We start from the raw sequence: 13,614 nt of genomic DNA on the forward strand, positions 1-13,614 counted from the left end.
TAAGTTCACAGAGTAAGAGGGTCCATCACACAATGTGAGCAACAGGCACAAGAGGCATACCATGACTTGTGTAATGTGACATGGGCATTATTAGCATTGGTTCCTTGAGTTTTTCTGTTGAAGGACTCTCCATTTATAGATGGACTTTCGTATTGATCAATAACTATCGATTGAAACTAAAAAATATAAAATGAAATAATGATAAAAAAACTTTTAAAACAAGCTTTTATTTAAGTGCCCCAAAAAGATCAAAATAGAATTTTGAATCACACTAACCACATTCATTTATGACTTTACAGAATTTAAATTATAATAAAACCTTGTCGCGATGCCTAGAAGAAATCTCTACATATTCAATCAGATAAAATTCAAATTAAGAAACATTCTGACAGATAAATGTTCAAGAAGTACCGACAACTTATGTGAATTTCTGGAACTTCATCTAGCTTTTCCTAATATGACTAATAACCAGTCCGTGCAAAGTTTATTGTTAAATCATCTGAAAATGGAATTTTTAACAGGTGATGATCGACTGTATTGTCAAACATGCGCCAAACTAACTGACTGTTATAAGGAAACAAGTATAGCTGAGGCACCAGTCAATCCAATAATAACACCGATGATTTTCAAACAAGACTCAACCTCTAACGAAAGCAAGAAACTCTTTGGAAGGTTCGAAATAGATGAACATTTCAACCTAGCAGACCACTATTATAATATTCATGCAGTCATTGTTCACTGTGGTTCTGGCGTTAAATTTGGTCATTATTACGCCTTGGTCAAAGAAGAAACGGACTGGTTTAAGTTTGACGATAGTCGTGTCACGAAGTGTTCTGGCGATGCATTGAATTTATTGGAGCCTCTGGAGACACCCTACATTTTGTTTTATAAGAAAGAGGCCATTGTTAGATCAAGATCTTCAGATGATGTGGGGCTGCAGGTTTTTCCGGGTTTTCCTGCAGCTGAAAAAGCAAATGCGCCACTGGAATCAATGAAGTCGCCCCGGAGCGCCAATTGATTTTTATTGTTGTTTTTATTTTATTTTTATCGTTGTTTTAATAAAATTTTCATTTAATGATCAACTAGGTACTACAATAAATTTCCAACCCGATAAATCCTATGTGTGCAAAAAACCTATTCAAGGTTAATGTTCCACATTTTAAGCATTCACGGCACTTTTATTTGATTACAAACATTATGAATTACTAACAAGTTTAGTAGGTTCCTAGCTAATTACAAAATTTCAATTACAAATTGAAATTATCTTGACAAGCTTTTATTATAATTTCAGTTCTGTAAAGTCATAAATGAATGTGGTTAATGTTATTTAAAATTTTATTTTGATCTTTTTAGGGCACTTGAATAAAAGCTTATTTTAAAAGTGTTTTATCATTATTTTATTTGAGTTAATGATGTCACGAAGCATTAGGATTATTTATTCTCACAAATAAAAGATACTCTATTAGCTACAAAAGTTTTCCAACAACGTGGTGAACTTTTTATCCAATGAAAAGTAATTTGCGAGCCTTATTTCCAATACAAGTGTACTCTCACATAGAGAGAAAAATCGGATATCATTTTCTGTTTTGAAAATAAAACTAAGTGAGGCATCCGTTTTTTCTCTCGATGTGAGAGTTCACTCTGTTTCAAAATAAGGCGGAAATGGATTTTATCACCTACAGTTTTTCTAATACACATCATGACTTTCGTTGAGAGAACCTTCGCACATAATTCAATATTTTTGTAATGGGAGCTAATTGTAATTCATAATGTTCGAAGCTACTGATGTAACTAGTCCCTTTAAAGGAAATTCAGATATGTATTGTTGCCAAATGAGAACAATTTCGCTCGGAGGAAGGTCATCCCAACCTAAACCCACGGCCCATAGGTAACCTTTGAATTAGGTGCTTTGTGGAAAAAATAACAGGAGAAATAAATCTCATCAGAACTCTAGCTAGTTCGAATAACAACACTCGTTTTTATATGCCCAAATATCATGATGATTTACAATAAACTTGAAAATTTCACATGAGGTGTTCCACTGAAGGCCTAAAACTTAAGAAACGGTTCATTGTCCGCAGCATGTTATTCGAGAGGCTCGCTTGATAAAAATAAAACGGGGAGATCAGCTAAGAGACCGGGCTCTTTACTAGACCACTTCCTGATCTCAAATCCATCTTTTTTAAGAAATTAATTCGTTCCTTCTTTCTTCTAAGGTAGGAACACTAAATACAAAATCGTTTATATGTATTTTACTTTGTTTCTTCACGTGATCATACTTTGCTCTCAAAAAGGAAGACGGCTCCCACTCTCCAGAACTGCATCATTCTTCTCTTTTTCTGGTGTGTGGAAACAGAGTTTATTTTGAATTCTTTGTAAGCCAACGCTTCCAGTTCTACTTGTCAATGTTTTGGTTTGTAAGTTATAAAAGCAACCAAACAAGTCTATAATCTTTCACATTTTTTGCATAACCGAGAAAGTACATACTTCTATAACAAATAGATCTTCTTTAAATTGAAAGGGGTTTATTTTAAGAAGAAGTCAATTTTTGGGAAAGAACGGTTTTGACTTTTTACTTCTCCATCTTTATATAAAAAATGTGCGAATCTTTTTTCTTTTGATTCTGGGAATTCGAACAAATGTTTTGCCACTAAATATTCCCAGATATGTTCGTCCTGTCGGGGCATTCTCTAGAAAGTCTCGCTACTCTCAAAACTGAAAAAAGTCATATCTATTATTCATATTTAAGGTGATAAATCTTTTTCATCAGTATATACATTTATTTAATGTGAAAGTATTCATTTCCAGGTTTTACAAGAAAATACTACTAGAATTGGAAACTCGTCACGGATTGCCAAACAGATATCGTGATGAACTGATCAGTCAGTTTTACAGAAAGAAATTCCCAGCGCCAGGTGACTCTATAAAAATAAATCTCACCAATATTGAACCGAAACCTAGCAAGACTGATAAAGAAAACTTAGAAGAATCTATAGAATTAGTTAGTTATGTCCATGTGAATAGAACGGGTGAATATATTCAAGTAAATAATAATAATAATAGTGCTACAAGTGAACAAATATTTATAAATGATAGCGATATAAAAAATTCTTGTTCTGTTCCGAGTTATATGTTGGAAAAAGGAGAAAAAATTGAATTGGTTTTGACTCTGAATCCTGATGCTAGGTACGAAGATTCTGATCTCAAGTTGCTGCACCAGTTGCCTGCCGAAATTTTGTTGAAGATATTCTCTTCAATGTTACTGGAAAGAAAAGTTATATTCATCAGTTCTATGATAAGGTAAGGATAATAATTCATTCCTCTTGAAATTTTGTTTTGTTATGTTTAGGTTGTTTTATGTGACTCGATATTAAAAGACTATGACTTGCAATATTCTTTGTACAATATGCGTAAAATGAAGTAAGAATCGCTTCCATACCATTCATTGATCATTTTTTTAACTACTAACAACTCATCTTTAAAAATTAACTGTCCGTTTCTACCATTCATGACATATGAACTAGAGTATAAAATGATTTGAAAAGAATAATTAAAAATGAATAGCTGAAAATAACAATTATATTAAGCAAAATAAACCTGAAATGAAATAATAGTGAAATAAACTACAAGTAAAAATATAACAATTGAATAAATGAAAACAAAATAAAAATGAATTTTTATTTTGAATAAATAAAAACAAAATGAAAATGAATTTTTATTTTGAATTTTTATTTTGTTTTTATTTATTCAATTGTTATATTTTTACTTGTAGTTTATTTCACTATTATTTCATTTCAGGTTTATTTTGCTTAATATAATTGTTATTTTCAGCTATTCATTTTCAATTATTCTTTTTTTAATATGAACTAGAGGATATTGAATTTGAATTGAAGGGCTTATATTTTTAGGAGTGATTAATTTTTGGGAAAGAAAGTTTTTGGCTTTCTACTACTCCATCTTGATACAAAAAAAAGGATGAGGGAATCTTCCAAAGAAAGGAAGCAATTTGAAAATGAGTAACTCTTTACATGGATGTATAGATCATGCAAAGAAGTAACTTTCAGACACAAACTGAAAGAAAGTCCTCCTGAAACAGCTACTTTCATATAAGCATTGAATTACACGAAAGAAAAGATTCTTTCTAAACAAATACTTCTATATGAACACTGAATTATACAGAAGATACTTTACTCTACTCAGTTTGTATTCAAAACATTCGTTGTGGAATAAAAATCAGATATCATTCACATGAGTTCTACTTTAAATGAATGGTAACAAATTGCACTTACATAGAACACTGTCATCCTCACTGGTATACATCGATGTTTCGCCTTAAGACACTTGCCCCAAGGCTCTTCAGTACCAAATTGGATGAAATTATAGAAAATACACACAATTCATTCATGAATTACGATTTTTAATGTCACGGAATAAGCTTGATCTGCTTGTCATCGATGACATTGTAATGACATTCATTCACCTATTTGATTTAATCCCAGCCAAGAGGAATCTTATTTGAATTGAAGGGGTTATACTTTTAGGAGTGATCAATTTTTGGGAAAGAAAGTTTTTGGCTTTCTATTACTCTATCTTGATACAAAAAAAAAGGATGAGGGAATCTTCCAAAGAAAGGAAGGAAGTAATCAATTTGAAAATAAGTAACTCTATACATGGGTGTGTAGATCATGCAAACAGCTACTTTCATATAAACATTGAATTACACGAAAGAAAAGATTCTTTCGAAACAAATACTTCTATATGAACACTGAATTATACAGAAGATGCTTTACTCTACTCAGTTTGTATTTAAAACATTCGTTTTGGAATAAAAATCAGATATCATTCACATGAGTTCTACTTTAAATGAATGATAACAAATTGCACTTACATGGAACACTGTCATCCTCACTGGTATACATCGATGTTTCGCCTTAAGACACTTGCCCCAAGGCTCTTCAGTACCAAATTGGATAACATTATAGAAAATACACACAATTCATTCATGAATTACGATTTTTAAATACAAACTGAGTAGAGTAAAGTATCTTCTGTATAATTCAATGTTCATATAGAAGTATTTGTTTCGAAAGAATCTTATCTTTCGTGTAATTCAATGTTTATATGAAAGTAGCTGTTTTAGGAGGACTTTCTTTCAGTTTGTGTCTGAAAGTTACTTCTTTGCATGATCTACACATCCATGTATAGAGTTACTTATTTTCAACCACACCACTTTATTATGGCACAACAAGGACATTCCTACCCTTCAAGATGCCATCTCATCTGACATCAACAAAATCAAAGAATGGTGCGACTGCAATAAGTTATCGTTTAATATCAATAAAACTAGCATACTTACTTTCCACTGCAACTTACCTGAGATCTGCTTTGGTGACAAAATCTTAGACAAGGGACATAATTATAAATTTCTAGGGTTGAACATTGATGATAAACTGAAATTTAAAAATCACACAATAAACTTAAGCAAGAAGCTTGCCTCAGGTTGCTATGCACTAAGAGTGATTTCTAGAGAACTAGGCTACTCCCATTCAATAACAGCTCATTTCGCTCTAATAGATCCCCATATTAAATATGGAATTGCCTTCTGGGGAGTCTGTTCTAGAGATTTATTTCAAATGATTTTTGTGCTCCAAAAAAGGGCTGTCCGATATATGTGCAAAGCAGCTCCCAGGGATCCATGCAAGCCTCTTTTCATAGCTCATGGTATTTTAACAGTAGCTGCCCTGTTTATCATGGAATCAATTTGCTTGATAAAAAAAATTATTCTTGTGCATCTTCCCCTTCCTCATATAATACTCGTAGCCACAATAGTAACATAGATCTGCCTATTCCTGCGAGCTCCCTTGTTAGGGATTCAATTATATTCAACGGGATCAAACTGTTTAAAGAAATTATAGTGCTCAACAAATTCAAAAAAAGCAGTTAAAATGCTACTTGTTGATAGGGCCTATTATTCAGTTCAGGAGTATCTTGACGATTCACTTGAATCTTAACTTTTATTTCTGTTCTGTTATTTCCAGCTGAATATCTCAGTGTATTTCACATTTTTAGCTTATGTTTATTGTATTTTGTTTAAATTGTGTATGTTTTTTTATGTAGATTTTTGTATCTTAGGTACATATTATTTATGACTTTGTCTACAAGATGTAGTTCTTCAGACAATAAAGTATATTTGATCGATTGATTGATCAAATTGATTACTTCCTTCCTTTCTTTGGAAGATTCCCTCATCCTTTTTTTTTGTATCAAGATGGAGTAGTAGAAAGCCAAAAACTTTCTTTCCCAAAAAAGGATATTGAAATTTTTGAATATTTTCAATTTGTTTTTAATCTTTAAACTTTTTTTCAATCTGATATTTCAAAAAGGAAATATTTGTTTGTTGAGAAAAATTGGTTCGTTTGTAATGGTTTAACTCGAAAACTACTTGACTGATTTTGAAAATTTTTCTACCTTCAAAGCTACATTATCTGGGAGTAACATGGGCTGTAGTTCATTTCTGAAAAGAATGGAGATTGTATAAAAATTGCATTGATGAAATGTGCCTTGGTGTCATTCGAATGTTATTCCACTGCCTGGCTCCGTGCAAAGCGGGCATGACCGAGATGCTGGAGGAAGTCTACTATTCTATATTAGGAATACGAACAATGTTTTTTTTTTGAAAAAGGGGGTTGGTTGGATAACAGGATCAATTTTTTCTTAAAAAAACAATTGTATTCTTGCCGACGTTTCGAATTTAATTAAATTCTTCTTCATGGCTCTGTAACAATGAATTTTCATGAATATACCTTCCACAAAACTTATTTCAATTTCACAAGAAATAATGAGTTCTTATTTAAATTACTCACCAAAAAGTAGTTTTTTTGTGTTGATGATAATACTATTTTAAAAATCATCAGACATATTAGATACGTATTTGAAAAAAAACACATTGCAAACAACAAATTTTCGACATAACACCAACACAAAACGACATGAAACAAACGAATTGCTTTATCTCTGATTCTGATAAGGTGGTGTCTGTATCAATGGCAGAAAGAAAAAGAATGAATAAGTGTAAATTATTCAGGTATTTTACGTATAAAATTAAAATATGCGGTATTAAGGCCATCGACATCTCTTCTAGTGCTAACACTATCGCATTTGAGGATATGTATCATTTCGCTCAAAAGTATTTTTGATAAGTATGTTTGAACATCTAAAATAGTTGGATGATCAAAATAAAAAATGTGTTCATATTCTTTTTCATGTTCAACGAGAGCTGTGGGATTTTTCATATTCAGTTTCTTAGAGTCTCTCATGTGTTCCGAAACTCGTATTTAAAGATACCGTCCGGTTTGACCAACATGAAATGATGGGAAATCATTTCAAACTTTACCACTTTACCCATAGATCTTTTCATGGAAGTTTTTGAATTCTGTATGGATTCCAATTATTTTTGTTACAATGGATCTTTTTACAAACAAATTTTTGGGTTGGGAATGGGTAATTGTATGTCACCTATTTGTGCAGACTTGGTCATGGCAGAACTACAAAATATATGCATTAAGAAGTTGTCATTTTCATTGCCTTTTTTCAAAAGATATGTTGACGATATTGTTACTTCCATTCCAAAAAATAAACAAACTGAAATATTAGACATTTTTCATAGTTTTCATCCAAAACTAAAATTTACTCCAGAAATGGAAGAAAACAATTCGTTAGCATTTTTAGATACTAAAATAATCAAAGAAAACCGAATTTTAAAGGTAGACTGGTATCAGTCTACCTGGTCAACTTTCTCTGAGAGATTTTTATATTATTTTTCGAAATATAATTTTCAAAATAAAATCAACATTATAAGGAATTTGGAATCAAGAGCAATTGCCATTACCAATTCCGAATTCCATAACAAAAATCTCCATTTAATTGAGAATTCCCTGGTGAGAAATAATTTTCCTAGAGCCCTTGTTAAAAAAATAATTAAAGAAAGAAGTTTCTGCTCCCAAAATACAGGGTGAAACCCAAATATCAAAAAATTCCATTTGTAGAAAATTTATTTGTTAAACTTGGAATGCTACTCAATACCGAAGAAATAAAAGTGACTTTTTCAAATGAAAATACAGTTGGAAAGCATTTTTTCTCGAAACAAAAAACTAAAACACCACAAGAAATACAATCCAATATTGTGTACAAATTGAACTGTGGAAGCTATCACAAATGCTATGTTGGTCAAACCTGACGGTATCTTAAAATACGAGTTTCAGAACACATGAGAGACTCTAAGAAACTGAATATGAAAAATCCCACAGCTCTCGTTGAACATGAAAAAGAATATGGACACATTTTTTATTTTGATCATCCAACCATTTTAGATGTTCAACCATACTTATCAAAAAGACTTTTGAGCGAAATGATACATATCCGCAAATGCGATAGTGTTAACACTAGAAGAGATGTCGATGGCCTTAATACCGCATATTTTAATTTGATACGTAAAATACCTGAATAATTTACACTTTTTTCATTCGTTTTCTTTCTGTCATTGATTAAAAAACAGGCAAGACCTTATCAGAATCAGAAATAAAGCCATTCGTTTGTTTCATGTCGTTTTGTGTTGGTGTTGTCTCGGAAGTTTGGTTTTTGCAATGTGTTTTTTATTTTCATTTTTCAAATAGTATCTAATATATCTGATAATTTTTAAAATAGTATTATCATCAACACGAAAAAACTACTTTTCGGTGAGTAATTTAAATGAGAACTCATTATTTCTTGTGAAATTGAAATAAGTTTTGTGGAAGGTATTTTCATGAAAATTCATTGTTACAGAGCCCTGAAGAAGAATTTAATGAAACTCGAAACGTCGGCAAGAATACAATTGTTTTTTTAAGAAAAAATTGATCTTGATACCCAACCCTCTTTTTCAAAAAAATTATTGAATCACTAAACTAGTTAACTAAATGTTTTTATTCCTTTTCACTTGAAATTGTTTGGGCCGACCAATAATACAATTGGTCAAGTCTGCCCTCCTCTAGATTTTCAGGGACTCCTCCATTAATTCCAGTCGGATGTTCATCTTTGAAATCTATAGCTACGATCGAGTCTTGTCTTGCCTTAACTATTCGTTACATTGCCATAAAATAGGATCATAGACAAAGAATAGATGGCCAGGGAAATTCTAAAGAAGAGAATTGAATGTATCTTGAATGTTTGTCAGTCAATATCATTTGTTTGATCATTATTTCAAATACACAAATTTTAGTGTTTATACTTTTCATATTGGTTCCTTTTTTATTTTTTTCTATCTCCTGTTCATTTCCATTCAAGTACGTTTTTTTAATTGCTTCAATGTTTTACTCTTTTTTTACTAGAGCTCAGTGATATAGGTTAGGTTAGGTCCAAAGTGACTCACCTATTCACACTCGACCAAATAAACCCAGCTTCTTAACAAAGCCGATTAGTTTGTATGGTGAGTGGTCTTTCAGGTCAGATGGTGAGAGTACGGATCTGTCGAACTCTAAAAACCTGATTCGGTCTTCAGCGGGGTAGGCACCAAGTATATGCTCTACTGCTGTTTCATCATTTTCCAAACAGAGACGACACACACTGTCTTCCGACAGTCCAAGTCTCTGCATGTGATGATGATTCAAATAACAGTGACCTGTAAGAAGGCCTGTTAGACATCGTAGTTCATCCCTACTGTAGTCTAACAACTCTTTGGTATCAAGCTTGGAAGGGTGAATAAACGCCTTGGAGTGAGCCAATCCTGGAAGATTCTTCCAGAAGGCCATAACTCTTCTGCCATCCAGATGTTAAGTGTTTGTTTGGCAAAGCCTAAAGCGATGCCAATGACAGGTTCTGGTCCAATGAAGCCGCTTGCAGCACCATCCTTTGCAAGAGAGTCAGCAGCTTCATTGCTTTCCAGGCCAGTATGGCCAGGAATCCAGACCATAGACAATCTGTCTAGTCTTCCTATCGAGGAGAGTCTTTTTTGGCAGTTTTCTACCAATTTAGACGTTGCTCGGTAGGAGCCAAGAGCTTCCAATGCCGCTTGACTGACCGAGAATATTTTTATTGACTTGTGAGTGAGGTTGGATTTATCCAATCTCTCCACACACAATTCAGTAGAGTAAATTTCCGCTTGAAATACAGTCGCATAAGTTCGTAGGCAGGTAGATAACTCTGTCCTGGGTCTGCGACTGAAAACACCTGCACCAGAACCGAAAGGTGTTTTTGATCCATCTGTGAACCAACAACTATCTGCTCTTAATATTTCCTTCTCCCGCAGGATCCAGTCCTCTCTTCTCGGGAATAGTACTTTATAAGGCAGTTCGTAGTTGACAGTTGTAGGCATAAAGTCAGAGGTCATTTCCAGAATTCTGTGACTTCCAATGTCAACCAACAGTCTGTTGCACTCTGCATTGAATTGATTTGTGCAATTGGCAATGTGCACAAGTATGTATGCAGTCCATCTAGTCTCTCACTCCAGAAAAATGTGGAGAGGAGGTAGATCTAGAAGGATCTCCATGGCCACTGACGGTTTGGTAGTGATGGCAGGCCAGACAAGCCTGTCTCTGTAAGCCAGAGAGCTTCGCCTTGGCCGTTTTCTGTAGATATAAGTTTGTGTGATTTTGTCTGTGCTCTGAAGCATTGTCACTTCTGATTTATGTTTTTCATATTTATACTCATCTCTATCATTATCCTTTTCAATACCTACTGTATAGATATATCGTCTCGTCAGAAAGTCATAATCGTTTGGGTATGAATCTTTAAACAATTTGACAATGATAGAATAGAATTATGGTCTATAGGGATTCAAGCCTCAATATAGGTTTCAATATACACATCAAATTTGAGAAAACCACCCTCAAGCAAAGTTCAGCTGGAAATAGCATTTATGATTAGAGCCAGCTCCAACAGACCGAATTAGGCCTGGGTCTGATGATGCTTTTGTTAGTCATTATTCAAAAATACATTTGAAGATTTCCGGCTGTACAAACTTCTGTGATGTTGATAATGTATCTAGATCATTTACAGCATTTAAATATACCAGCCGATCCACAAATTCCAATAATAAATTGTCAATACTTTTGAGTTTCGATCTATTTTGAATTTAAATAATGAGGGTGCAATAAGGCCGATTCGAATCTAAAGCAGTCAGCGAATTAACAATGTTGATCAGCTGGAGGGTGCTTATTATTTAATGTGCATGAACTCTGAGATCCGGGAAAGCTGTGTCAGTATGTATTATTTTCAGTGATTTTATAGGACAGATACAAATGTAGTAAACGCACCAGCATTGTTTAAATTCATTTATAATCACAATGCAGGTGTTTGCATGTGTATTGCGCCTTTATAGCTCCCTGAGAGGGGTTCAAACGAAAGGACCCTTCAGAGTGTTGCTAATTCAGAAATCAAAAATGAAGATAGAAAAAATAAAGGTTTATTAAATAGAAAACGCTATACTTACATTAAAATACCAAACATTTTGGTGAGCAGGGAAAGTGCAATTTTTTTATGTTACTCCGGTGACTTATCATGATCAACTCCTCTATTTTATTTTACATGAGCTCAAAAGTAAAATTAATTTAACAAAATTCTTCGTGGGTCATCAATATTTGCTGGATGATCTTAATCAGCACTATTCATTATTACTGATATTCTATGCCTTAGTTCATAACAGACTTACAGTACCTTTTAAATACAGGATTGAAGAGAAGCATTCCATAATCAGTGAATACAAAGGACAATATCATTATATTCATTCAATGTCTGTAAATAATAGATTATATTTTTAGAAATATGGAACTATTATATATAAAGTGAAAAAAAAATTAATCATTTAGTAATTGACAATAATTATTTCAATTTCAGTAAACTGTCTGCATGTGTCGACTGTCTACAAGGCATTTTGTACCCATTTTCGTGGCACCACACTTTCATTCCTATTCTACCTAAAGGTCTTTGGGATATTGTGGAAAGTCCTACTCCTGTTATATGTGGAGTACTTTCAAAGGAAGTTGTTGAATACCACCACATAGAAAATGTAAGTTTAATTAGTTTAACTTTATGCACCTCTTCACTACAGCTTTAATATTTCATTGGCTACCTATTTTTGGGGTCGTAAATAATTTCTATGTAGTAATATCTGTGAATAAATGAATCTTTATTGAATAAGAAACTTATCCTTATATACATACAATTGAAAAAATAATAACAAAAGAATATATTATTAACATGTACATAGGTCTGTGAACATAAATAGTTTTAAATTCATTAATAGTTTTCGCATCTTTTATGTGACTTGGTAGTTCATTGCATTCTTTCAAACCCTTACAAAATCATGATTTCATTGACTTAGTAAGATTGTATTTTGGTAAGTGAAGTTGTTATCCTGAATATCCTCTTGTTTGATGATCAAGAATTTGAGATTTAAAACCCTTTCGCTACTAAAGGGTCTTATATGTCCCAAGAGGTTTTAGTTCTTAAAAATACGGCACTATTTTTTTTCAATATTAATTATTTCTAATGAATTATCGATTAACGCTACTTTCTTGGCAGAATTTTACGAACTGAGAAATAGTAGTTGGTCATCTAGGCAAAATATGGATTGGGACATATACAGTGTGTCCAAGATAAGGATCCTAAGCATGGGAATCTCAGTACCTGTTGGAGATACAGCTTAGGTTAAATTAGGAAAAAGTTGTGTTCTTTAAAGCTTATTTACATGCCGTTTAGAAACTTGAAGAATTTTCATGGCCTGCTGAGATATTTGGGAAAAACGAAAATTTGATAATATCAATTTTATTTTTTTCTGACTTTATTTGAAAAGATATCAAAAAACGAATAACACTTTTTCATTGGCACTTTCAAGGTACTACACGATGGTATTTTTAGTTTTTATATCCGACGTTTCGTTTTCAAAAAACCATCATCAACTTTTTTTTTTTAAATAGCCCGAAAAAAAAATACACCCTGTATCTGATTCCATTTTTTATTACGAATTCAACGATGTAACACATGCCATTGTTTTCTTTTTAGTTTAAGGGAAAATTGCATTTTTTCTATTTTTGAAATGTATTTTTAAATAGGTTAATAATGATTTTTTTAAAGTAATGAAAACAACAAAGAAATTAACGCATTTTTTATTTAATTCAAAGGAGGTGTTCAAACAAGTTTCCGTTATTTTCCAAACATAAGTATGATCTTCTAACTGTAGAACTTAAAACATCTCTGGTGTAATACTGTTAAATGCGACAGTTACACATTCTCGTAACTGCTGTTCAGTTTCAAAAGAATGTTGGTAAACCCGGTTTTTAACAAAACCCCATATGAAGAAGTCCAGAGGAGTTAAGTCAGGGGATCGCGCTGGCCAAGACACTTCACTAAAGGTTCCAATCCACCTTCCAGGAAAACGCTGCGAAAGATACTCTCGAACTTGTCTAGAATTATGTGCAGGAGCACCGTCTTGTTGAAACCAACAGTTATTGACCTGTGCCAGAGGTAAATTATCTAAACAGTCTTCTACATAGTTTTGCAATAAATGATGGTATCGTTCGGCGGTCAAAGAATTATAGTAAAAAAACGGACTTAGTATTTTAGTTCCTAAAATTGCACACC

At 32.7% G+C, this 13,614-nt stretch overlaps 1 protein-coding gene across 2 annotated transcripts in view; it reads left to right on the forward strand.

The window, feature by feature from the left end:
• LOC111516659 (uncharacterized) overlaps positions 1 to 13,614 on the forward strand; it is a 134,049-nt gene that overhangs the window by 101,989 nt on the left and 18,446 nt on the right. For both annotated transcript variants that reach the window (XM_074170269.1, XM_074170268.1), the window contains 2 exons: positions 2,809 to 3,300; positions 11,869 to 12,040. In XM_074170269.1, the coding sequence (XP_074026370.1) occupies positions 2,809 to 3,300; positions 11,869 to 12,040 (664 nt within the window). The remainder of the gene's footprint in view (positions 1 to 2,808; positions 3,301 to 11,868; positions 12,041 to 13,614) is intronic.

The sequence above is a fragment of the Leptinotarsa decemlineata genome, unplaced genomic scaffold (assembly GCF_025532065.1).
Source record: "Leptinotarsa decemlineata unplaced genomic scaffold, Ldec_3_MD MMD2_P_RNA_scaffold_7, whole genome shotgun sequence".
Classification (NCBI taxonomy): domain Eukaryota; kingdom Metazoa; phylum Arthropoda; class Insecta; order Coleoptera; family Chrysomelidae; genus Leptinotarsa; species Leptinotarsa decemlineata.